Below are 27,848 nucleotides of genomic sequence, written 5' to 3'. Positions count from 1 at the left end.
TTAAATCAACAAAATATAAACTCCTATAAAATCTCCCATTTATCACAAAGACCCACAGTTCACTTTTCTGAAGCTCCTCTCATTAATTTGTTGCTTATTGTCCTCGATCATGTTTGTGCCCCTATCTGAAGGACTCAGGGGGGAATGAAATCAAGCTATCTCATTTCAACTGCAAAAAATAAAGTTCTATGCAGCAATTTGGATCCGAATCTCCCACCACTGCACACCATACACTTAGTATGCACCTGTCACAATTTAGGGTCCAGAGGTTGAGATACAATCACACAACTTGGTTTAGTTTCTGTATGGATGGTGGGAGACCTTGGGTGGTAGTCAGCCTTGTTCTACTAGGTGTGCAGGAAGAAAAGTTTGCTTGTGGACCCATTACCTAGCTGGAAGCAACATCACCTTATAAGGTAGAAGAACAATAGCCTGAGTTTTGTGTGTGAATTTGGCTGAAGCTGAAAGCTGGAGACACAGAGACATGACTGCTTTGTGCTGGACCCAAAGCCGTCACTTGGGGCTTCCCTGGAGATCTAATGGGGAAGTCAGATCTCCTGGTTTGTTAATGGTGTGATCTCCTCCACCCTTTGCTCAGTTTGTATTTATATACATCTAAATAAAGCCAAATATCCTAAAGACTCCACAATCTCCGCTGACTTTCATTCTAAGGAAACCGAATCATGGGCAAGTGCAGGACCTGCTCACCACTTGGAGATCAGGGTGTGCGCAACACTATTTCCCTTTATTGTCCCAAGAGGGAAATTCAGTGAAATTCTACCTCTGTTCAGATGCTCAGCTGTTCCCCACCCCCTCCTCCTTGCTGCCTTAGTGACCTACCAGCAACGTGGGGATGACTCACTCAATGCTTGTGGCAAGTCCACACCTTTTTAAACACTGCTATTTTAGTTGCTGCTCTGAAAAGCAACAAGGACGGGGGAAGCCTGGGAACAGGGTGGTGCTGTGGAATATGTCACTCTCCAGAGATTCTGTGGCCTATCTGATCATTGGAGCTACTCGTTTGCCTCCCAACCCGTGGAAGACGTGGGGCATTTGGAATATAGGCCTGGATTTTGTTCAGTACAAGGAAGAGGGAAAGAGAGAGGATGCAGACCATTGGCCAGCTCAGCAACACTGATTTAGGACTCCACATTTGCAGTTTAATAGGGCTGTGTATGACATTTATGATAAAGAAGCAGTGTAATGCAATAACATCCAGATTCATTGGCTGCATGTGGGGAACTCACGATCTCAGGGCAGCAAGATGGCCTGTCCTGAAATCTGTCCAGTTCTTGGGCATATGAAAGGGACATTCTCAATGTTTGTGAAGCAGGCCTACACGTTAGACATTTGCTTAACTGGGAAAATGTCACCTTGGCAAATCCACAGCATGCATTTAAAGCATATTCAATGAATGTTTAAAGAGCAGGCATATCTCAGATATATTGCGGTTCCATTTCCAGACCACCACAATAAAGGAAATATCGCAATAAAGCAAGTCACACACTTTTTGTTTTGTTTCCCAGTGCATATAAAAATTATGTTTACACTATACTGTAGGCTATTAAGCCAGGCCAGCTGCAGGGGTGGGAGGGGGGAAACCTGGCTCCATCCCTAGCCAGCTTCACTCCTGTGGCCAGAAGAGGGAAAGCAATAGCAGGGTTTTTTTCTTTTCCTGGAAACAGCTGGGCTGCCTGCAGCTGCACCTGCGTCCTCACAAGGAGCAATATCTGTGAAGCACAATAAAGAGAAGTGCAACAAAGTGAGGTACACAAACTACACTTCCCAGGATTCTTTGGGGGAAAGTCAAGTATAAGTGTGGATCTGCCCATTGATATCAGCAGTGTTTGTTTCTCTTCAGGGTTTTGTGTGAGGGTGGCAGGCAGCTTCTGTTCTAAATACACTGATTATCAAGGGAAGCAATAAACTATGTGAAATACTAACCCTGTCCCCCAAGAAAAGATCCTAGCAGTTTAGTTAGTTTGGCAGGGATTAATTTCAAGTAAGCAGACCCAGGATTGCGACCTAAGGGTGCTTTCAGGTTGTCAGCATTTTGTGGGAGGGATTCAAGCAGAAACCTGACATTTAGGGTTGCGCAACTGAAATGGACTAAAAGGCTCTGTCACCCGAGTGCAACAAATCCATTTTAACAACAACAACTGGACTTTTTGCAGTGTGGAAAATTACAGGGAAATGGCCTGAAAAGCATGTGATGAGAGCACAATTAACAGGAAGACCTGAAGGCACTCTGCATGTTAATCAGGATGAAGGCTCATTGTCATATAACTGCCCTGTCAACAAATCAGAAAAAAGCCCCATAAAGAGTGGACAGAGACTATAAAATTACTGAGGTGTTGGCAACCTTGTTAGAGCTGGAACACTTTCATTACCTTGCCCTCTCCAACATAAATTACATCCAATACTTCATGCCAGCTTCACATGGGGGTCAAGGGCCCCTCCCTTTTGGACCATGGCATTGATCAGCAGCTGATGCTTGCAGGAGACACGGCTCCCCTTCTCCATTCATTTTGCCCAGGGGAAAAAAAATGTAATATTTGCGCAACTAACTGATGGCAAAATGTACTGGTGCCTGGTGCCTATTGGAACTGATAGGGCAGAAGGCAGGTGGACTAACAGGAAGTGAAGCCAGAACCAATGACAGGCAGGGACACTCTCTGACTGCCTGTAAGTAAGAAGGTGGGCAGGCAGGTGAGGACCGGCTGGGGGAAGACTGAGATTAGTGGCCCAGTATCCAATTCATCCTAATGGACCAGCTTCCACTAGTAGAATGTAGCTTCTGTCTCACCCTTGGGGAGTGTCTGGTTTAGGGTGCAATTCCACAATTCATAAGGTACAAGATGAAGGGGAGGCATGCACAAGCCCCTCCCTTAGACCTAATAAAAAAAATTCCTTCCAGTAGCACCTTAAAGACCAACTAAGTTAGTTCTTGGTATGAGCTTTCGTGTGCATGCACACTTCTTCAGATACACTCTGAGTGTATCTGAAGAGTGTGTATCTGAAGAAGTGTGCATGCACATGAAAGCTCATACCAAGAACTAACTTAGTTGGTCTTTAAGGTGCTACTGGAAGGAATTTTTTTTATTTTGACTATGGCAGACCAACACGGCTACCTACCTGTAACTGGTCCCTTAGACCTGTACAACTGGTGGCCCACCAAGGTAACCTCATCTCACCTGACATTGTGTTGTGACCTGCTGGGTGCTTGCCAATGCCCATCTCCCATTTTTGCAGTCCCAGGCAGGTAGTAAAACCAGAGGTTTGGTGGGCTGGCATTAGGTGGATTGCATTCAGTGGCTTTTCAAGCTCTCATAGGCAGGGGAGCTGTCCAGCAGGACAAAGTACGTAGTACGTTTCAGAGAAAGGTTGCTGAGGCAGCTGGGGAACTGTCCAGCTAGGTAGTTATGACAGGAATCGAGAAGCAACATATTGTGCAACAGCAACATCCAAGCAACATGTGAAAAGCTAAATAACTGCCTATGGCTGCTAGCTATGGCTATGCTGTGCCTCCACCATTGGTCAGAAGGCAGTAATGCTTCTGAATACCAGTTGCTGGAAACCACAGAAAAGGAGACCACTCTTGTGCCCAGATGCTTCTTGAGGGTCTCCTACAGACATTTGGGTGGCTACTGTGAAAACAGGATGCTGGACTAGACGGGCTATTGGCCTGCCCAAGAAGGCTCTTCTTATGTTCTTAACTCTCTTCCCACAGCATTGGTAGGGTCCTGATCTAGAGTTTACTTAGGTTGAGCTGCCAGCCACATGCTGCACCTTTTGGCCTGGGCTTTAGCAAAGACCCATGCTCTCACCTGCTGAAGTTGTGTAATTTGTTTAGAGCAAATAGGTGTGTCTCATTGGCATGCATTAGATTCCCCCCACATTCTGCAGCCTCTCCAGGTGGACAGTCTCTTAGGGCTGGCAACCAGAGCCTACACTGCTGACTTTACACCAGGTGTGGGGAACCTTTGGCCCACCAGATGCTGCTGAATGACAACTCCCACCATCCCTGGGGTTGAGCCACATCTGGACGGCCAAAGCTCCCCCACAGAGTAGACTCTGATTTTCCATAGATGAAACTGCAAGTCCCAAGCTGAGGGTGGGAGGCACAGACCCTGGTGAACTGGCCTCCTCTGAAGACACTCCTTCTGAGTCAAGCTCTGCTGGTGAGACATGATCTAGCTTGTGCTTCAAATGATAACACAACAATGCATATAGAGCAGGCTTCTCCAACAGCTACTTAATTCTTCTCCAAAGACATTTCAACAGGTGTTTATGCAAGATAATCTGTTTAAAATATCACTCATTCATTCATAAATACTGTATACTGATTCTTCTCACAACAGGCATTCTCACAACAACTTTATTATGGGATAGTTAAAATGTTTCTTTTTGAACATTCTGGCCTTTTCTAATACTGCACAGTGTGGGGTTTTTGCTTGTTTGTTTCTTTAGAGATATAATATTGCTGCCTAATTTCCCCTGTCTGTCTCATTTGGGGAGACTTCTGCTGCCCTAGATCATCTTGGGAGTCCTGCTATATTGACAACCAAAGCCCGGTTCTTCCCGGTGCTAGAAGCAAAGAGACACACACACACACACCTGCCCAGTTTCCAGCAGAAAGCTTGCTGGCTGCTGTGCTTTTTCAGATCAAGATCAACTCTTTTCTTTTGCTGCTGCAGTTGAGCCTCTTGATGTGGAAACTGGCTCTATTTTTATCTGGCTAAGGAAGATCAGATTTGCAGTAATTGACTGGATAAACAGACACACTATGTACGAACCAAGTTAATGGGATACATTTGGTGGCCAGCAAGGGCACTTTGCTGTTGCTCTGCCCAAATAAGTAATTGGACTAATTTATGACACTCAGGCTGCTAACGTGTCCATTAAAGGCCCCTTTTGTGCTCTTCCCCTCCACAAAAAAAGGGGGGGGGAAACATTTCCCCCTGGTTCAAAGCATGCAAACACCATGCCTTCATCAGGAGTAAGTATAAAGCATTTCCTGACTGTCACTAAAGCTCTTAGCAAAATGGAATTAGAGCCAAACACGTGCAAGAATTTCTCTTTCCGGTTAACCCAGGTCCTGACCTTTATTAACCTGGCAGAGATTATTGACAATACAGTATGCCCTCAGTAAGGTGGAATCTACAAAGGAACTGTACTAACATCTATCCTGTACTGACTGCAATATAACTCAATAACTCAATAATCTGCTGATTTTGGGGGGGGTTGGGCAACAGATCAAACTGATAAGAAAAAGTTGGAATGGAAGGAGGGAAATCTATGCTACATAATCTTGCCTAATGAAACACATTTAACAGTAAGTAAGGGGGGAAATGAGCCCCCCCCCCATTCCTTCTCCCCTGATGCACCAAAGCTGCTCTCAATGTGACACATTCTAATGGATATGGAGAACAGTCAGATGCAAATATGAAGCTTATGGCAAGTACGGAAGTTTACAGGGTTTGTGCCTCTGACTTAAGTGTTCTGAACTGCGCATCCAGCCATTTTCTGACTCCTCCACATGTAGGGAAAAACACAACACCAGAAGCAGTTTTTTCCTTTCCCAGAAAGTGGCAAGTGGTTGACCATTAGATTATGATTGTACAATGTCAACAAGTGTCAAGTGATGCATATTGAGTTTAAGTAAATAAATAAATCTTAATTTCACACATACACGTATGGAGTATAAACTGGTGCTGATTGACCAGGAATGAGACATTGAGGTTGAAGCAAATAGCTTGATGAAGACAGCAACCCAGCATGTGGCACCTGTGAAAAAGGCAGTCTCCTTCACTATATCTCAGAAGTGGAATATTTTTCCAGAAACATTACACAGCACAGAGGCATTGCTGCCTCACTGGCTCACGAGTCCACCCCCACCCCCTGTTCTCCTAAAACAAAGTAGCATACCCATGGGAAGGTGCCACAGCTATAGAAAATGTTTCCATGCTGTTTCACAGCATGGGGTGACAGGAATTAGGAGAATGAAACTTCTGCATATTAGCACCATATAAAAAGAGAAAGAGTCGCCCAAGTAAGAATAGGCTCAGAGGAGAAACTGTAATGCTGGATGAGTGTCCCTTATTTCAGAATTGTTACATAAAGGATGTCTCATTATTTTACTCTGATGTGCCCCTTTTGCCTGGACGTCTGCTCCTGCAAACTTTGTGCAAGTACCTGTCCCAGAAAACGACAGTGCTGCCCTTGGTGACTGGTCTTAAAACTACTGTCACCTAATAAAGGGTTCAGGAGCATGTGGCCCTCCTGATGTTGGACTCCAGTTCCCACCATCCCTTATCATTGGCCATGCTGGCTGGGGCTGATGGGACATGGAGTTCTAACATCTGGAAGGCTACAGGTTCCCCAGCCCTGACTTAATAAAATGCTGTGGCTGGTAGAACATATAAATAAGTAGATGTTTTTTGCCTAGGGTGTCAGTTGGAGTTACTAGATCAGGAGATTCTTTTGCTACCATTAACTATGGTGTCCTCCTGGAGCAGCTATACAGGTGGGAAGTTGGAGGCCTGGTGCCAGGGTGAATCTGCTCCTGGGAAATGGCCACTGCTCAGAGGAAGAACAACCATCTTTGCAGAAAGAAGGTCCCAGGTTTAACCCCCAGCATCTCCAGGTAGGGCTGGGAATGTTCCCAGGCTGAGACCTTGGACAGTCACTGCCAGCCTAGGTTGGCAATTCTGAACTTCCTGATTCTGTATAAATAAGTTTCCTGTGTGGTCATCAGGGATGTGTGAGCCCAGTGTCATGATTAGCTGGATGTTACCCAACTATGTATCTCCTTGTTATCTGAATGAGGTGATTGATAGGTGCTTGGAGGACGCCATGGTCTGGATGAATTCAGGTAGCTTGTTAGCTCATTCTGTTTCTATATCCCTTTGCACAACCAGAGGTGTCCCAAAGCAATTTACAATGAAGGCCAATGAACTGAACCTGAACACCAACATGATGAAGGTTCTGTTAGCCAGAGGTTTTCAGGTGCAGGAAATGGGTAGCTGGCGTGCTCTGGATGGGTTGCACTTTCCCTGGAGGACCAGCTGCATAGCTTGGGCTTACTTCTGCATTCTGCTTTGTCACCAGAAGCCTAAGTGATTTCAGTGGCATGGATCACTTATTTTCAGCTCTGGCTGGTTCACCAGCTATGGCTGTTCCTGGACAGAGCCAGACTTGCCACAATAACCCATGATCTGGTAACCACCTGGTTAGATTGCTGTATTGCACTCTTACATGGGTCCACCCTGGAAGACAGTCTGGAGGTTGCCGGTGATGAAAATACACCTGTAGAGTGTTAACTGTCTCAGCCTCTTGGGACCACATAACACTGATTCTAAAAAGGTTTGCATTGGCTGACTATAAGCTATTGAACCCAACTTAAGGTTTTAGTGTTGGCATACAATGCCTTGAGGGACACGGGTGGTGCTGTGGTCTAAACCACAAAGCCTAGGGCTTGCCGATCAGAAGGTCGGCGGTTCAAATCCTCACAATGGAATGAGCTCCCGTTGCTTGGTCCCTGCTCCTGCCCACCTAGCAGTTTGAAAGCACATCAAAGTGCAAGTAGATAAATAGGTACCGCTCCATACTGGCATTAGGGTGTGTGATGTATGAAACCAATTGGAGCCATTTGGGTTGTCTTAGAAAGGAGCAGAGGAAAAGAACTGTCTGCCGCCATGCTAGTTTTGAGGTTTCTGATTGACTTTATTATTTTTGTTTTCTTTTTGCTGTTGGGGCCCTCCCTGGACTCACACAACAACCAAGTGGATGGCCACCAAGTGGAATGGATTTAAAATGTGATTAAAGAAATTCTTGGAGGAGCCAGCTATCAATGGCTACTAGTGGTCAGAGGAGACAGTTGCTGGAATCTGCAGGAGGGCTGAGTGCTCTTGCATCTGGCTGGCGACTGGGAGAACAGGATGCTGGGCTACATGGGTCAGGTATGTCCTTACGACAGGAAGGATGTAATTTTCTTTAGTAAATAAATAAGTGCTCTTGCTGTTGATGCAGGGGTATACCTGGACTCCCTTGTGCCCTTGGCAAGGAGCTGTATCAGTGCCCACCCGTCCCTTGTACCCTCCTCCAAGGCACCCAAAGGAGCTTGCGCACCTTGCCTGGCCAGTTCAGAGCAGGAGAGGAGTGGCCCTGGGAATGGGCAGGCGAGCGGACTCCTAGCCACTCCAAGCCAAAGGGGCGATGTGTCTTTGGCAGGGGCCAAACTGGACAACTCCTAGGTATGCCCCTGGCTGTTGTTTTCAAGTCAGGAAATTAGGCTTATTTAAGAAGGGGGATGGGAGAAGAAAGTATTGCCAGCAACAAAATTAAGTGAGGAGTGGGGTCCTAAGCATAGCCTCTTGCGTCTCCCAGCAAAATCAGTGCCACTTGTGAATGAATAAGCCAGGTTAGTGTTGGGCTATCATTATGGAAGGCAAGAGCTCCCACTTGGTTTCCCTGAGAAATCTTTACCCTCTTCCTAGGCTGATAGATTGCAGCCTGCCAAATGCATTTTTTCTGGATGCTATCTCTTTCTGGCCTGCTGGAGGTTTTTTAGCCTCCTGTCTCTAAGGAAGTGAAAGAGAACAGAGAGATCTGCTGGGGGGGGGGGGCGAGGAGAGAGCGAGCGATGAGTGTTACGCAGTTCCTGTACCTTTAAATCTAAGGAGCTTGAGCTGAGACAGAGAGCGAGAGAGGCAGAAGCTGAGCCGGGGGTCTGTTCCCCTTAATAAGCAAGATCGGTCTCCACTGAGGAAGATGAGAAGAAGAGGGTGAGGAGGATGCAAGAAGACCTCTGCCCCTCCCAGACTGGAGATACAAAAAAGGAAAGAGAGAGAGGCGCCTCTTTCCCTCCATCCTCAATCTCTTCCGCCTCCTCCATCCCTTCTTTTTCTGCCACCCTGCTGAAAGAATCCAGCCCTTCCGAAAAGGGCATCTCTCCCTGTCTCTCTCTTTGAAGGCAAAATGTGGGAGTCGTTCCAAAAAACAAGCCGAGATCTAACGGAGTGAGAGGTTTGCTGTGGGTGGCGGTGGGAGGTGTGGGGAGGGGGGGAGGAGGAAGAAAATGAGAACAGTTGTTTTTGTAGGGTGAGGTGTAGGTGTGTTTGTGAGTGTGTATGTGTGTGTGTGTTTGTGTGTATGCGTGAGTGTGTGTGTGAGAGAGAGAGAGAGAGAGAGAGGAAGAGAGTGTGCGTGAGATTGAGACAGACACAGACACTGCATTGCTGCTGATTCAGGAGTCTCTCCAGCAAAAACATAACCACCAAGATGCTGCTCTGCCTTGGACTGCCTGATCCATTTCTCCATCAAAACAGCAGCAGGTGGAGGTCACAGAGGGGGATTTGAGACCCTTCCTGCCGCCTGCGTGTTGCATCCTCCCCCCTCCCGCAAAACCAGGAATTCTTCTTCTTATATGTTGGCACTTGGCCTGTTTCTCCGCATCCTTTCTTTCCCTGGGTTTTGCCTCGGATGGTTTTAAAGGAGACTTGCTTGCACCAAAACCTGCCTGATTTGCTGTTCTGGACAATATTATTCTCCCTCTTTTGCTCCAATCCAGCCTCCAGAGCAGGAAGCCAAGAGGATCAAGGTTCCATGAGTCTCCCCCTTGAGAAAGTGTGAGCAGCAGAAATTGACTCAAGCAGCTATTTGGATTTGGTGCATTATTTAAGGTGTTGTTTGGGGGTTTTTTCCCCTCCCCTGGCGGCTGCTTCTCCTCCTCCTCTCTCTCTTTTTCTTTTCACCTTTTTGAGAATTTTCAAACTGAGTTACATGCATGTCCAGTGGGGGAAGGTTTAATTTTGACGATGGAGGGTCCTATTGTGGAGGCTGGGAGGACGGCAAGGCTCACGGCCACGGAATATGCACCGGCCCCAAGGGTCAAGGAGAGTATGCGGGTTCCTGGAGTCACGGCTTTGAAGTGCTGGGGGTCTATACCTGGCCGAGTGGCAACACCTACCAGGGCACCTGGGCCCAGGGAAAGCGCCACGGCATTGGTGTGGAGAGCAAAGGGAAGTGGGTGTACAAAGGCGAATGGACTCATGGATTTAAGGGACGCTACGGAGTACGTGAATGCACAGGCAATGGGGCCAAATATGAAGGCACCTGGAGCAATGGTCTTCAGGATGGTTATGGGACAGAGACCTACTCGGATGGAGGTAAGTAGCCCATTTGCTCCTTCTTTTCCTTGGTGTTGTCCAGTGGATCACCCTTCCATTTCTTTGCCAGGTTGTAGTGTATCCTTTTAGGAAGCCCTGCCAGTTGAAAGCTTCGTTCTTACTGTAAGACAGAGAAAAGCAGCTCGCCCAGGCAGGGCCCCTTCCCAATGGAGCCCTCTAAGTTCATTTGCAACCAGGGCTGTTTCTTTTCTTGTGCTCTGTTGCCTGATGAAGGGAAGGCCTTTTTTTGCAAGCTGGTTTGTTGGATAGAATGGGGGGTAGAAGGCTGGAAGGCATTCAAATTCTTACTCAGCTATGAAACTCCCTGTGGTGGGTTAGTCACTATCTTTCATCTAAGCTTACCTTGTGGGTTGCTGTAAGGATAAATGAGGTGAGAACTGTGAAACATTTTTATTTTATTTTTTGCGTATGGAAGGGAGCTTAAAATTAAGAGCAATGGCTGTGAGGAACCAAACTATATCCAAAGTTGTATATGAGGAGGAATACAGTAAGGCAGGGTCAAGAAATTGGTTAGCATCATAACAGGAAATGCAGGTTTTTGGTATCTGGAGCAAATGACCCAAGAGAGACCCCTTTACATGGATTAATCTGAGGCACAGTCTGCCAGGAAGTGACGTTTGGCTTCCATTCATTTTCATGAGGGTTGTTCAGAATGTCCCAGTGAATTATGCCCCCTGGATCAGATTTGTGTCTCTGCCACTGCCAGTCTGCTATCCTTAATTGTTGCCCATAATCTGCCACCTGAGGTGGTCACGTGCCTGTCCTATCATTGGACTGTTTCATGACTTGAAGGCATGACTCTAGACCCACCACTTGAACCTGTAGGTTCTTTCAACTCTGAAGTGGATTAGGTTTAAAAACAAACAAACACATAACCAAGGCAGCAAGATGCACTGCTGGATCTTCTCAATGCAGGCACTTTGAAATTCTCACCATAATGAAAACATATTGCAAGCTGCTATCGTTTTTTATAATTCCCCCTCCACACATAAAGCTCAACCTGATGCATCCAGAGCTTATCTGGAAAATGACTGCAATTCATAGAGTGTTCCCACATTGAGATTTCACAGCTTGATTGTGTACAGCAAGGGTAGAGGCCCTCAGGCCCAGAGGCCAGATGTGGGCCCAAGCCTCTCTCTCTAGGCCATACTCCTTCTTTAGTCATGTCCTTTCTGCCCAGGCCACCCTGCTCACTGGTCTTCCTTCACACCCTCATTGAGTGCTTTTGTGTGGCTGGGATGTGTCCTTGATTTGCGACTTGCCTGCCTGTATAGAGCATAGAAAGGTGTATGTGTGTAGAAGTACATTTACATTTGTTGCTCTGGCCCTGTCCATCACTGACTTGCAGCTCCCAGAACGTTGCTCAGAAGGGAATGTGGCCCAGGGACAGGAAAAGCTTTCCCACTCTTAATGCAGAGAAACCCAGAGGCAGGTGAGGACAGCTGTTTTTGACCTCTGATGGCACTTTCAGGTGTATCAGGGTGAATGGGAATGGGTACAAATACTAAATAAATATTTAGCAGAGACACAGAGAGAAATTATCTAGTTCTGATGTCTTATCCTGAGAAAACAGCTTTCTTTCTCTCAAGTGACTGGATCACTTGGTCTCTTGTTCACTGACAGTGTCCCAGCTCCCCTAGGTAGTAGGGGCCAAACCAGCTTCCAAGAGCCCCATGGAAACAACAAGGGAGGCCTCTGGTTTTCATCTTATGTGTCTGTATCCAAACAGCTTTGATCTCCCTCACCCCAGCCCATGTTGCTTAGAGTGTTTTAAAGATTTTAGATAGAGAAAGAAAGAAAAACATCCAAGGCCTTTATCCTCAGCCTTGAAAGTCTGGACTGGCAGGGAGGAGGAGGAGAAGCAGTAGAGATCCAAAGCTTCAAAATGCAACTCTTTATAAACAAGTTTGTTGTTCTGACTGGGGTAATAGCGGAATGGGGCAGTGGGAGGTTGGGGATGAGGAAAGAGGACTTTGATATGTTTTAACACTCTGTGCTGTGCTTACGAACTTACTTTGAAATGGTTAGAGCTGAGGGTTTTCTTGATTGAACACAGAATTTTGAAAGAGCATGGATACATTCTACATGTTTCCTGCTCTGCTTCTCTACCTTTATCATTCCCTAAGGAGAGCTGGGATTATTCTGAATACATGGTTTTCTATAAAGACAAGACTGAAGACCAGCTTGAAAAGTCTCTTAAAACCCAAGGGATGGTTTTTTAAAGAAGGCATCTGGCCTGTCCATGCCTTTATCCAGAGCTCAGGTGGTCACGATGGAATCTTGCTGCAGCAGTACAATTCCTAATGAATTCTGGCTGGCTATGGAGTCCACAGAATAGGACATAAATTTGAATAACCCAGGAATTGGACAGAAATGTAAATCTTCTGTCGTGGCTAAATTAATGTTGTCTCTAAAGCTTGAAAGGATGGGGGAAACAGACTTCATGATGTTTGTGAAACTAGTTTAGGAATAAATGCCGTCCAGGTAGCAGAAACCTACCCAGCAAAGCTTTGGTAGAGAATTGTAGGGCAAGTGTGGGGAACTTTTGACCCTTCAGATGTTGCTGCAACTCCCATCATCCCTAGTCATTGGCCATGCTTGTTGGGGCTGGTAGGAGATATAGTTAAGCAATATCTGGAGGGCCAAAGGTTCCCTACACCTGATGTAGAGCCTTATTTTGCACCTATGATTATTTTTTTTAAAAAACAATATTTTTATTTTCCAAGAATTTTTTAAAAAATAACAACACTTTTACATTCAATTATACACCAAATTCAACTTGTTTGACTTCCTCCCCCTCCCCCTGGCTTCCAAATTCAATCATTCATCATTATGCATATCATTATTTTTTCTCTGCAATTTTCAAATCTTAATTATAAATATGTTGTCCATATTTAACACATCATAAATGTTACAACAACCCTGCTAATGTTTTAACATATTTACAGTGTTCTTTAACATATTCTATAAATTTTATCCAATCTTGTAAGAATTTCTTCTCATCTTGTTTACTGATCCTATTGGTAAGGTTTGCCATTTCGGCATAGTCTATCATCTTGATTATCCATTCTTCCTTTGCCAGTGTGCCTTTTTCTTTTCATTTTTGGGTAAATAGCATTCTGGCGATCGTGGTAACATACATAAACAGTCTCTTTAAGTTCTTTGGTATCTCCACCCCCACTATTCCAAGCAAGAAGGCTTCTGGGTGTTTTTTTTAATAAAAGGTTATCTTAAACATTTTTTTTAACTCATAGTAAATTATTTCCCAGAAGTCTTTTGCCCTTCTACATATGCCTCCACCACATATGCAAAAAGGTATCTTCATTATCTATACATTATCTATACATTTCCAACATATATTGGTGGAATTTTTATACATCTTTGCAATCGTACCTGGGGTTAGGTACCAACGGTACATCATTTTCATATAATTTTCCTTTAAAGAACTGCATGCAGTAAATTTTAAATCCTCCTTCCACAGCCTTTCCCATGACTCAAATGGAATATTGTGTCCCAAGTCTTTTGCCCATTTTATCATTACATCTTTAACCTCTTCATCTTTTGTTTCCCATTCCAACAGTAGCTTATCCAATTTTCAGACCCTGAGAATTCCTTCCCGAAGCCTCTCTCCTTATCACTTCTGAATATGTCATTTAATTGGTGGTATTGCAACCAATCTGTTAAGAGAAATTTTATTTCATCAAAATCTTTTATCCTCAATTTATTTTCTGTTTCTGTTAACAGATCTTTGTATGTGGTCCAATTTTCTTTGCACCTATGATTAGCTCAGCAGTTGTTGGTGTAGAATCAAAACAGACATAAAAGTATGTCCCTAAAACAGGCTCATGTCTCATATGTCTTTTAATCTTGGTTCACCTGAGGATAACAAATGGCCTTAGTGGAATCCAACTGAGTTCTTCAAGGGGACTGGGCTGGCGATCAGTCCTAATGAACTCATGCATTCAGATATTATTGCATCTGGATGTATGTATAGTCAAGAATATTACACTAGGAAGGAATGGCTGACTGCTTGTCATGACAAAAAGAGGTAGCTGTTGGGAATTAAAGCTCATGTGCTGCTTTAATCCTTCTGATTTCTTAAGCTTCATCATTTCCTGGGATGTCAACATTGCTATCTGCCACAATTCTATTCTTTAAATTGTAGATAAATTTCAGCATTGTAAGCAGATCAAGTTTTATTAACAGGTTTAGACAAAGCAAAGCTGGTGTGTATTAAAGATCTGATCTGAAGAGTCTACATTTTCTTGCATAGGAGAAACCAACAAAGGGGCATCAAGGTGCCAACAGGAGCTCAGCATTATTTACAAATGACCATTGCTATGCGTACAGTACATTTTAGCTTGAATTTGGATCCAAGGGGTCCAAATACTTCTGTTTTCATCAGCTGTCCGCCTTATTGGATGCACATTCCTCTTTCTACCTTTGATGCTCCCCCCCCCCCCAACATCCTATAACATGTGCTCATTCCTGTTGCAGCAATACACAGTTTCCTTTTGCTGTTATCAGGCTCTTGGAACTCCCACACAATCTCCTGTTCTTCAGGCACATGCGCATTGTCACTCTCGCACACTTCAATGCTGTCATACACATAATATTCACCCTTTGTACACATACCCACACACAGATGCTCACGCCTCCGCATTTGTTTCATGTTTCAGACATGTTTGTCAAAAACAGACCCATAGATTGCACAATTATATCTCACAGTTGCGCAGATGCTTCAGAGGCACAGGAAAGGTATACTAGGCCTTGCAAGCACACAGATGCATTGCTCATACCCAGAAGCACACAGTGAATACCTTTCACATAGACACATCTCGTTTTCAGTATCACTTGGAGGCCCAGATCACAAACATTCCAAAGCCCACTTTTCTCGATGTCATGCTGAAGTTGCCACCTGCATGTAATCACATTTGTGTATTTGCTGTGCATCCTGGATATCTGCACTTGCATCCTGGGTCAAATACATCCTACGCACAGCCACATTGCTACTATCAAACTGACTCTCCACATACATAAGCTTCCCTGTATTGGAGCAAGGGTTCGGACCTGCGAACCCTTCCAGCCCCATGATTTTATACATCTCTAGCAATGCCATTTCTCTCTCAAACCATGCACACATAGAAAGAAGAAGCATATTCTTGCTTTTCCAGGGTACAAACCTTCACAGCAATCAAAGCAATGGACATTAGAGTGATAGGAGAGCTAAAGGAGGAGAGGAAAGTGAGTACTCATTTCATGTTTCTAGGACTGAAAATTGCACTCTATATAAGAGTGTGTGTGTGTGTGTGTGTGTGTGTGTGTGTGTGTGTGTAGCCTGCAAGCATTTCATACATGCCAGCAATCTCTATTTTAGTTGCTTTATATTTGGAAATTGAAGCAGAGCTAATTGAACAATACCAGAAAGGCATCCCAGTCCTGGAAATAACTAAGCAATACTATGTCAGGCTGACGTTAGCAACTCAAATTAGCCTAGCCAATCATCAAGAACATTCTTTTTTAAAAAAACAAAAAAGCCCCAGTTTTAATTTCTAGCAATCTAATCTCAAAAGAAGCACACACTCTCAATCTTTCCCCTCCTCATATCAACACTTCCTTTTTCAGGACCTTGGAGAGTACTAATTGAGCTGAATGGGCATGGATCAACTGGGCCCTGCTGCCATAAAATTTCCACTTATTTCAATCCCTTTGCCCCAGCACCCTAAAATGAATGTGGTCTGCAAGCCTCTGTGGTTTATTGCAACCAATGCACTCTCCAAGGACACATCCAGATGGCCGTTGTGAAGGAGGAGATGCTGTATGTGCATCAGGCGGACACCTGTCTCCTGTGGGTTAACTCAATCCTTCCCTGGCCCTGGAGGTCCCTGCCCTTCCCTGAACAACAGCAAGCATATCAGACTAGTATTAAGTCATGAATGGAGACTGCAGAGCTACAGGGCTTGGTATACGGCAACCAATGTTTTCTCCAAGGACAGATCCAGATGGCAATTCATATGGTGTGAATCTAACTCTGATAAAGTGGAGGGGGAAATGGTACTGCCATTTGAAGATACTTCATGAGTCAAAGACTCGTTTACTGATTCACATGCACAACTTGTAACCCACCAAGCCAATTTCATCCACCTTGGTTGCCAGATGGGGGAGGAGGAGGAGGATGCTTCAGAGCCACCCTGTTTTTTCTGCAATCCCACACAGGCAACAAAACAGGAGGCTGATTGAGTCCCTGTTGGACTTCCATAATGGCTGTGGGCACAGTTTGGGTCACAAGGTATATGTAGGCCTGGTGTACATCATCCTATGAAAGCTCTGTGGTGTTTGATCTGCAGTGGCTCTTTCTTACATGCAAGTAATCCTTAAATGCTGCCCTCAACCTGTGTGGCAGACAATGCATGTCCAAACCTCCCTAACCACTCTCCAAGTTTATCACACAACTGCCCAGCTGAATGTGCTGAAAGCAGTTGCTCAGCAATCCCAACCCATTAGGGGCATGGTCCAGCACATTTTTCAGGGAAGTTTTTTAATGGAACTTCCCCAGCTCCCCACTTTGAGTCGTACCTTCCAGTAATGCAAACAGATTAGTTAGGAAAAAACAACAAGTTGGAGGTAAGAAGCATCTCCTTCCACATGTAATGAATTTTATTCTCCTGCCCTCTTGATTTGCACCAGATTTGGTACCCACACTAAAAGGCATATTTACAAGAATTTGGACGATTTGTTCTGTAGCCAAGGTTTCGTTCTGAAAATAAGATGGGGTTTTCACCTCACCACAGTGATAGAAATAGACACTGAACTCAGCTCTGTGGGTGTGTAGAGAGACAGGAGTGGTGGTAAAGGAATATAATTATTATTCTTTGCAGCCATTGTTTATTTATTGCCTTCCACATATATATCTCAGGACGAAACATAACAAAAACTGAAAAACACAAGAAATAGATGATTTTTGTTTGTGTGTAATTATACAGAATGGACACCTTGGCAGAGACCTCTTCATCCAGCAGGGAAAATGTGGCAGAACATGTAATTATGCCCCCCTCTCTCTTATTTTACTCTCTTTCCTTATAAGGCCTTAGCATTTGCTTACTTTCCTGGACAGCACATCATTTTCCAGATGGGTTTCTTTTCGGAGGCACAGTAGCTATTTCCCCCACTGTGCAGGCCACTGGAGTGCTCTGGGTTTGTAACTTAGGCTAAGTGCACATCCCATCTGCACCTATTTGATGATGAAATACTTGCCCCCATCCATTCCAGAGCCCCATGTGAACTTTGGTGTGTGAGCTCAGAGCTACCACATGTACGGGGCGCTTGTGCTGTTGTTCTGTAGAGAATAAAGAACTGTCGGCCCCCTCACCAAGCACAGAAGGGCCACAGGTCAGTGGCAGAGCACCTGCTTTGCATGCAGAAGGTCCCTCATTCAATCCTCAGTGGCATCTCTGGTTAAGTAGTCAGATAGCAGAGATGGGACAGATCTGCTCCTGAGACCCCAGAGAGCTGCTGTCAATCAGCATGGACCAGGGATAGGAAAAGTTGTGGCCCCCTCCAGATATTGTTGGACCACAACAGCCACCATTCCTGACCTCTGACCATGTTGGATGGAGTCCAAACAGCATCTGCAGGGCCACAGCTTGCCCATTCCTGGGGTAAACAATACTGAGTTAGTTGGACCAGTGGCTTGACTCTGTAGAAGGCAACTGCATGTGTCCAGGCTACAATTTTGCAGGGTTTCCTGAGGAAAACAATGCATTAAAATGGTATAGAACCAACATAGTGCAGTTCAGATTATGGTGTAAATTAGCATTCTTCAACATTGGCTAAGCTGGCTGGGGATGATGGGTTTTGTAGTTCAACTGCACTTCATGACCCAGAACGCTGGTGTAGATAATCACTAGAATTCTGTCAAATGGTGATTATGGGACCCACCCAGTACCTTTTTTAAAATTACACATTCCTGATTATTTGTGCTATAATGCTATGTGGGGGAAGGGCAGTGTCACACATGATCCTGCTTTTTATACTGTTCACACTTGCAAATGTTTCAGGGTGATCACACTGCTTCATTTCCAATCAGTGCCTATCCTGTAATTACCTGCTGAAATCATGTAGCTTTTTATACCAGAAAAGTTCTAGTTTATTTTTGCCCTGCTTTTTTGTGCTATAGCCCCTCTGGAGAGCAACGAGGTGGTAGCTTTGGGGAAGCATTGCAGAACAACAAGTAAAGCAGAATAAATCCACCACTAAGGCACCATTTTTGTCTTAAGAACATGTTGCTGAATACAACCAAAATAAAACACCGGTCTGGTGGGGCCCAGTAAGATTTCCCTCAAGATGATGGTGAGGGATTGTTTCTTTTCCTGGGATGTGAGGTGTGTGGCAAGTACCCTCTTCAGCCCTTCTTGCTCATATTTCTCCCTGTCAGATTCTCTTCCTGATAGTGAAGCATCTGAGCAACCGGCTGGTTTTTGTTAAGTGCCTTGGTTTTGCTGTTTACAATTCACCTCAGCGTCGTGGTAAATGTACCATGGAACATTGCATAAAGAGAGAAAGGGCCTTAACTCGCCTGAGAAGTGGGATGAGATCACAGAGTTTGTGATGAGGATTATTGAGTTTGAGGATTAGTGAAGAGAAAGAGAGAGAGAGAATTAGCCAGATTCTGCTGTACTTTGTGCAGGAAGCGTATTATAAATAATAAGGCAGCTGAATGCATTTGGGAATGTTTAGCATGATACATGCTGGAGCATCAGACAATTTTGTGGCACCGATCTTACCCTCAGAAGCAAAGTTTCTTGGATCAGGCTTGGATCAGGACAGGGAAATGGGCTGATTCAGGTGCCATTGATGCTGGGTGCTTTTTAGGTGAGTGGCCAAGATCCTTTTCTAGCCATAAAGCCTTGGCAAGTAAACATTTCTCAGCCTAACCTACTATGCTGGGTTGTTGTTATGGAAGAATGATAGAGGCCTCCATTCTCTGGAAAGGGCTACAGACATAATTTATGAATAAATGGCAGTCTAAGGTTGCACAGTGCAGAGCTCCTTCTCTCTTGCCACCAACTGTTCTTGTGCAAGGCTGGTCCAAGCAGAAGTGGCATTCACCTGGGGGGCATGGAACTCCTGGGGACAGATGCTCAGTGGCTCTTTTACAACCTGCCTGAATATTGTCATAGATACAGCTCCTTCTGCCTCTGCTGCTACTGAAGCACTATGGAGATGCCTGCCTGTTGCAGAGAGACATCTCCTGCACTTTACTCCACCCCACCCCACATTAGCCCCTTGTGCCCCATGGAGAAGATCCTTCTTGGAACACCTGATTTCCAGAGCATCAGAAGCCACCCAAAGTGTCATTTAATCCATGGTAGCTTTTTTTTAAAAAGCAGGTGTGGGGAATTTGTGGCCTTCCAGGTGTTGCTGAACTAAAATGCCCACCGGCCCCAGCAAACATGGCCAATGGACAGGGATGATGGGACTTGTAGTTCTGCAACATCTAGAAAGCCAAAGGTTCATCACACATGCTTTAAAGCCTCCTCCAACAGAGGCTCCCTGTCCAAACCTTTTCTCTGGACAGAGAAAAGAGATGCCACAAGCTATTTAAGGCAGCCTATTGCTGAACGGTGCTTTACATTTGGAGAGTTTCTTCCTTATATTCCACCCTGGAGTAGGGGTCAGCAACGGGAGGCTCCAGCTCTGGTCTGGGTCCATCAGGAGGATTTCTTCCTAGCTTTTCAGCCAAAGGAGGTGAGGCATCAGAACTTACTGGCTGGCTACTTTGGGGGTGGGTGGGTGATTGAGGTGCAGGTTCATTGCTCCTAAGCTTCTTATCAAAGCCCTCAGAAAAAAACTAGTTTCTGACAGGTCACCTAAATCAACCTTCTTGTAATTTAATTCTATTTCTTCTTGCTCTTTGAGAACATGAAAAGAGTCTGGCTGGTCAATCAGGCCAAAGGCCCATCAAGTCCAGCATTCTGTTTTCACAGTGGCCGATCAGATGCCCCAATGGGAAGCCCAAAAGCTGGCCCTGAGTGCGACAGTGATTCCCAGCAAATGGCATCCAGAGCCATACTGTCTCCGTCCGTGGCAGTCAAGCATAGCCATCCCTGCTAGTGGCCACTCGTAACCTTATCCCCCAAGAATGTGTTGAATCCTGTAAAAAACATCAAGTTGGTGGTCATCATTGCATCTCAGGGTAATTAATTCCAAATCCATATTTTAACTATTTGATGCCTCAAGAAATACTTTTGTCTGCCTGTCTTGAATCTTCCAACACACAGCTTCATTGGATGGCCTCAAGTTCCAGTTTTATGAGAGAAGGAGAAAAAACTTTTCTCTTTACACTTCCTCTCCATCCTGCATAATTTTATACACCTCTGTCACAGACCCTCCAAGTGTTCCTGTTTTCCAGCAATGTCCCTGATTTAGAGAAGCTGTCCCAGTTTGTGATTTGATTCCAGAATGTCCCGCTTTTCCTTAGGATGTCCCTTTTTCATTGGAGAGATGTTGGAGGGTATGGAGTTATCCAACCCCCAAGCTGTCTGAAGGCAATCCTGTATAGGGAAGTTTTTTAATGTTTTATGTTTTATTATGTTTCTGTATATGTTGGAAGCTGCCCAGAGCATCTAGGGCAACCCAGTAAGATGTGTGGGGTATAAATAGTAAAATTATCATTATGGAATGGGATGTCCCTATTTTTATTGGAGAAATGTTGGAGGGTATGCTATCATGTCCCCTTGTACTCACATTTTCAAATTTAAACTAAAAACCTCCAAGTGTTCTTTAATAGGGAGTATATTCACAGTGAGTTTAATATGCTCATGTTAGCTGTGAGCAACAATTTTGTTACAGATTGAGAATCCGCACGAACTGTCAAGCAGGAGGGACAGAAATTTGCCTTGAGAATATAGAGGAGCATTGTCTCTTGGTGGTAAAGTTTATTCTAGAGCAAACTGTGAGAGCAACATTGTACACACAGAGAGATTTTGTTTCAAATATCTATATGCTATTTTCAACCAAAAGAAATTATTGAAGCAGCTTTCAAAAATGTTAAACAATTGGGCATTTAAGCCAAATAAAGAAGCAACATTTTTAAAAATGGAGGGAGGGGTGATTCAAAGATACCATTCCACTAAGGCCTTTTGCCAGCTGCCTTAGGAATTTCCAAAGGTAATTCGGAATGCAGAGAAGGCCCCTCCAATGGGAGAAGGCAGTACTGTTCCCAATATGCCCAAGAAAACTATATGAACTAGAGAGGGTTTTGCATCCGGAAAGGTAATGCATACTGAGGCAGGCAGAGGAAAAACTCTCACTCCAAACTGAAAGTCCAATTTAAATTTTGTTTTGTGAACAAGATTGCCTGCATTGTCCAGTCTGAATGTTGGTTCATATCCTAGAAGGGCCAGAAACTCATCAGCTAGCCATAGGGCAATTTACTGATTTCTCAGCCTCAGCTTCTTATCTAGAAAATTAGTGTAATAATGACATAGCCCACAGTGCTGTTTCAAGAAAGCGTTAAGTACAGATAATGAAATACACAAATATACAATATATGGCAAGAGGTTGTAAAAACTTGTGATGTGATGATTAACTTCACAAGGACCTCTAGTAAGTCTTAAAGCCTTTCTTCTTCATTTATGAAATGTGTGTAAGGATATAGTAACATCAAAAGCAAGGATGATTGTTTTTGCTTTGTGCTGGCTTGAAATCACAGGAAGTTGTCCTTTGGGAAACTGGTGAAAACAAGCCTTTTCTCTCAGGAGAATACCGGGCGGAGGGCCCAAGAGTTCAACAAACAAACAAAATGAAAGAAGGAAATTACTTGGGAGTGTATCACATAGGAGATCTGCCAGACATTGCCTTTAAACTTTGGTCCTCACTAGGCTTTTCTCTAATCACAGATTAAATATTGCAACTGGAGGTGGGGATATTATATTTTCCCAAAATTCAAGCAGCAGAATTTTTGTTGGGCAAAATGCTTTTCTCTCCTTCATCTCCTCTGCTAGCACCATCCCCTCTATTAGCAATGTTTTGCAGAGTGAGTGCCAATCCTTATTTAGCCAAAACTGCACCATACACACACAGGAGAGATTTCAGCAAGCATTAAAGAGCTACCAAAAAGAAAAAAATAGAAACAAAAATGTAAGGAAGCAAACAGAAAACCCCCAAAACAACTCACCAAGGCCTAGTCATACACAGTAGGCACAGGATGCTGGCTGGCTGCTGAAGGGAAAAAGCTGAAAACTGGGGGAGGGAATGGAATGGAGTATCCTGGGGAAGGGTCTTACTGGCCAGAACCTTGAACAGGAGCATTCCATGTTGCACCATTATGTTGCAGGCCCTGCCTACATCCATTGTAATGGTGATGATGGAATGTAGTTCTCTGATTGTCAGGAAATGCTACTGAATGTGGCCAAGTGACTCACATAACCGTGTGCCTGTGCTGTTTTTTGTGGCTGCTTTTAAAGATGCACCTTTTAATGTTTTTAGAGGCAACGCACTCCCTCACTCAACCATCAGAGCTATTGAAATATGCACCTGTTTCTACACATCCTTTGCGGGGGGCAGGGAAGGGGGGAAATGAAGGGGAATGGGAAAGAATAGCTGTGCTTGTTAAAGCTGCACACCAAAGACTCTTTTGGAACCGAATGATGCCCTGCTGCACCTTTAAGAGCTTCTGCTGTTTCCATCTTTAAGCACCTCTGCTTTGAAACAGCCAGGTAGCTCACTGCAATATGCCGTGTTGTTACTGTTTTAATGCATTACATGCCTGAGATTCTCCAACGCTGCCACTTTGCATGGAAATGAATCCTGCATTCCAAATCCACCGTTGGAGGCCAATGCAGCATATTTCCAGACTCAAAAATCGAAATCCAGGTCGAAGCTGTGGTGCAGTGCGCGCTTTCCTTTCCTGCTCGGTAAAGATTCAAGCCAAAGCACCTCCCATTTTCTTCGTAGCCTTGTCTGCTTCAGGCACCCCCCTTCCCGCCCCCAGCCATGCCCCAGCATCCTTGCATTCTCATGTTCTGAGTGAGTCAGTTCCTTCTCTTCCACTCCATCTTCTGCAAATGCATCCTGAGATTTTTTTGTTACTTGTCTTCGGCAGAAGCATTCCCCCTCGGCCAGCCTGCCTTTCTTTACAGCACTTTCTTCCTTCTCTAATAGCCTTGTTACCTCTCCCCCTGCTCATTTCAGGCAGAGGTGGCTTTTGCGGCTCTGCTGCCTTCTGCTTGATCATTGGTATTTTCCAAAGAAGCCTGTTGCTAAATCACACAGGCTGGAAGAAGGAAATATTACTCAGTCTCTGGAGGGAAAGAGTCCAGAACAATGGGCTTCTTTAAAAAGAAAAACCTACCAACCAAATCAGCCACCCAAATAAGCAGCCAAAATGATAGTCACCTGGAACAGAAGCTGAGGAGCTAAGCTGAAGCAGAGGCAAATTCGCTCTCCCAAATGTGATTGTATCTATTTAAATCTATTTTATCCAAATTCAGAAGAAATAAAAAAGGACACTGCCATTCCAGGTCAAACTTATTTGTCCATCCATCTAGTTCAGTACAGTCTACTCTGACTGGCAGCCATTCTCCAATGTCTCCAACAGAGACACCTTTCCTATTGCCTTCCTGTATGATCCTCTTAGTTCAAGATACTGGCTATCAAATGAAATCTGAATGTCAGATTAGCACTGTGTAAGGATACAAGCGAAGAAGCTTAAGTTCCAATTCATGCCAACTTGTTTAAATCAAACTGGAAAATTTGTTTATGCATTTATCTTGTACATTTCAACTTCATTAGATCCAGTTAACTGGATTCCTAACCCAAGTCCATGTTTGGCATGCATTAATTAATTTTATTAACTCAAAATCAGGGTGATGTGTTGCTTTAATTAAGGCAGCACGCAGACAAGTTTAAATCCTCCTGTGAGTTATTTCCAGTGCCTGGGGGCGGTAACCAACTAAGTCTTACTCAGAGTAGACCCACTGAAATTAATGAACTAACTTAGTTGGTCTTTAAGGTGCTACTGGAAGGAATTTTTTTATTTTGACTATGGCAGACCAACACGGCTACCTATCTGTAATGGATCTATGTTTGCCATGGACATGAATTTCTAGAGGTCTGTTCTGAGCAGGACTAACATTGGATAACAACCCCGAACAAAGAAACAGATAGCTTCCTTTCCCCTCACTCCACATTTTATACGCCCTCAACATGCTCCCCCAAACACATACCTTAATAAGATTTTTGATAAGGTTTTGATAAGATGCTACTCTGGGAGATGCAGGTGGAGTTGAGAGCTATATATAATCCTGTAGTGTTATATGCACATACCCTCCAACATTTATCTGATGAAAATAGGGACATCCGATTTATTTAAACCCCTCCTATCTGACTGGGTTGCCCCAGCCACTCAGGGCATCTTCCAGCATATATAAAAACACAATAAATAAGCTGCCTTCAGATGTCTTCTAAATATTATATAGTTACTTATCTCCTTGGCTCGGGGGGTGGGAATGGAGTCAAATGACACCCCACCCTCCAACATTTCTCTGATGAAAATAGGGACATCCTAAGGAAAAGTGGGACATTCCGGGATCAAATAAGGAACTGGGATGGCTTCTGTATATCTGGGACTTTCCCTGGAAAATAGGGACACTTGGAGGGTTTGTGTGCTGTCTAGGCACCCTCACCTCTGTGAAGCAACGAGTGTTTTCACAGCTCCTTTGTTTTCCAGCAGCAGAAGCTTCCTGCATTTTTTCTTCCTTCCATTTCTGCACTGCCATATGAGTGTGGACTGAAGCAGAGCTATTCCCCTTGCACTGCCCTATTCCAGAGCCAGAGAACAGAGAACATGCAGCCCACCTCCTATGTTTATTTGTATTTGGGTATAGGACAAGTGAGCAACACACCAGCCTCATGTTATGCAGCCCCCCCCCCACACCTCCTGTTCTCTGCTCTATTCTTCCATCCCAACAGAATTCCTAGCCTCCTCCTCATTTCCCCTTTATTTACCATGGATTTTTAACGTGTAATCCTCTCCACCTCCTTCTGTGTTTTTAAGAACAATTAGATGGGGCAGTATTTTATTTAAAGAAAGTAAACTTTTTTTAAAAAAACCTTTTGCTGGTTGTCTTGGAGAAAAGCTGTCTGAGAAGAAACTGGTAGGTTTCTGCCATGCCTAGCACACTAAAGTCAGAAAGGAATTACTTTCACTTGCTTTCTAGAACAGTAGCTCTGTTGTACTAAATAAATCAATCTTCCATATACTTTTTTTGAGAACAACTTTTTTAAAAAAGCAGTGGGGCTCACTTCTTATCAAGCCTGCATAGGTTTGGGAATTTTAATGTGAGGTCACCAGGATGAGAAGTGATGCAAGGTGATCTTTATTCCAGGTTAGTCAGTCCCAAACACTCTTTTGTCTGGCTCCTTTCACCACTGGCATCTGCCCCCCACCCCACAGATAACCATCGAAGGAATGCAACCCTGGACAGCAACTAAATTGACCACCCCAGAACAAAGGATGGAGCCTTTGAAAGTGGTCTCTCCCCATCATTATTTCAGTGGCAATAGAACAGAAATAGTTACTCATAAGAAGAGCTCAGCATGGCTGTTGTTTTTTTAAACAACAACACCCATCTCCCATCAGCATTCTGGTGTTGTCACTGTTGCAGTAAGCCAATTTTCTACATTTCCCCCAAGAGCACCCCCATGCACGGGAGTCTAAACTGGAGGTCACTAGAGCATGAATAATGGTGGCAATATCAACTGTGTAGCCTCTGTCACAAAGGTGTTCAATACTAAAGTGCCCAAGTTATGTGGCTGCACTCACTCAATCTCTTCCCAGTTCAGCAAAATGTCCCACTGTTTTTGAAAGCCATATGGGTTGCTTTCTCTGTGTCTGCAGTGCAGTCGGCATTATTAAAAAAAAAACCTCACTCAACATCTCTCTCTCTCTCTCTTTCCTGTGTGCTTTTAACTGCTGCTTGATGGAGATTCAACAGGTGCACATTTTCCCTGTCATGGTGCACCTGTTGAATTTCTACATGCCTTGTAAAGCTCCCCCTCATTGGTTGCCTACTGAAAGACACATCAGTGGGAACTCCTTCTGCTTTTTCCAAGCGATGAGGCTTCCTTCTGAACTGTGACTCCCCAGGCTCATCGCTGTGGGTCAGTGGGAATATATTTTCCGAGGGCCCAGCAATACAACTAACACACTCATGAGCCTCATCTTTGAGTCCTCACCCTCCTCCTTTTGGTCCTTATCCTAATCCCTAATCTTTCCCTACTTCCCATCGCTAATCCTATAAATCCTCCATTAATCCTATCTGTCTCGTTCTCTCTCCGTCACCCTTCTCTGTCTTTATGTGTGTGCTGGGGGCGGGTGGGGGAGACAGTGACGAACCTATGGAGGCTGCATTTTCATATTCTCCCACAGTAATATTTAATAGGCCCTGGAGCCATATCTCCCTATCTCCCTCCCTCCCACATACACACAAAGAATTCATACCTGATCCTGGAGCTCACTTGCTTCCGCTACCCATCCATTCAAACTGCCTTGCTTGGGAAAAAGACCTGAGAACTTTTTTTGGTGTGCAGGGAATTTAAAAGAGCTCCTATGGATCAGATTAAAGGTTCATCTGGTCTAGACTTTCCTCCAAGGAGTTCAAGGTGGCAGATGTGATTCTCCACCTCCTCATCTGTTCCTCACAGCAACCCTGTGAGGTAGGTGAGGCTGAGAGGCCCAGTGACTGCCCTAAGGTCACCCAGAGAGTTTCATGGCTAAGTAGGGGCTTGAGCTGTGGTCTCCCGGGTCCTAGTTCAACACTCTCAACCATTACACCACAATGGAAGCTTGATGTTTTCAGGAAGCTCACGAGAAGGCAATGACAGCAACAGCCCTCCCTTGTTGTTGTTTTCACCCATTATTGGCATTGTGGTACACTTACCCCTGGGCATGGAGTTTCCATTTCAGCCTCAGAACTCATAGTCATTGACAGGCCTACTAATGTTCTCCATGTAGTTGCCTGATCTTCTTTTAAAGTTGTCCAATGCTTCAGTCCTAACGCCACTGTGAATAAGCCCCATTGAATTCAATGCGACTTTCTTCTGATTCTACAGGCTTGGGATTGTCCTGAATAGCATAGCAAAAACTGTGCAGATTTGTAACATCTACCCTTAGGACTGATGAGCGTTGCAGCCCCAAATACCTGGAAGGCACCAGGTTGGGGATGGCAGCGAATGTAAAGTATTCTTATCCTGCCCTTTGGCCAAAAGAGGCTCCCAGAGAAGCTTACAGATGTCAGCAATATGACAGTCCCTGCCTTCAGGCTTACATGTCTAAAATACACAATACAAAAGGAAAAGGGATTGGGAGGGAGGAAGGGAAAAGGAAAGCCAGGAACAATTTCTTTTTAACATGTAATGACTGGCAGGAATAGAAAGGTTTCAAGGAGAGGATCAAAAGTCAAAAGTTGCTGGTCTTTCAGCAGATCCGATGGGGAAGGGTCCAATTTCTCTCCCTCTCCTTCAGCCTGATGAGAACCACTGGTGTAGGTTTGTGCGTGCTAAGATTTCTGGGCTTTAAGAGAAGAGAGAAGTTAATATGCAATGCATGGGAAAGGTGTTTCTCCCTCTCTCCTAATCCTAGAGGACATCCAAGGA

At 44.5% G+C, this 27,848-nt stretch overlaps 2 protein-coding genes across 2 annotated transcripts in view; one reads left to right on the top strand and one right to left on the bottom strand.

The window, feature by feature from the left end:
- LOC310711640 (farnesol dehydrogenase-like) overlaps window positions 1–27,848 on the bottom strand; it is a 241,642-nt gene that overhangs the window by 96,472 nt on the left and 117,322 nt on the right. The window lies entirely within an intron of this gene.
- JPH3 (junctophilin 3) overlaps window positions 8,611–27,848 on the top strand; it is an 83,355-nt gene continuing 64,117 nt past the window's right edge. Inside the window, exon 1 of the mRNA XM_083513631.1 lies at window positions 8,611–10,169. Coding sequence (XP_083369757.1) covers window positions 9,788–10,169 — 382 coding nt within the window. The 5' untranslated portion in view covers window positions 8,611–9,787. The remainder of the gene's footprint in view (window positions 10,170–27,848) is intronic.

This window comes from Podarcis liolepis (assembly GCF_965112155.1).
Source record: "Podarcis liolepis genome assembly, chromosome: 7".
Lineage (NCBI taxonomy): Eukaryota > Metazoa > Chordata > Lepidosauria > Squamata > Lacertidae > Podarcis > Podarcis liolepis.
The sequence above is the reverse complement of the archived record's forward strand: the minus strand, read 5'-3'. Positions and strand labels throughout refer to the sequence as shown.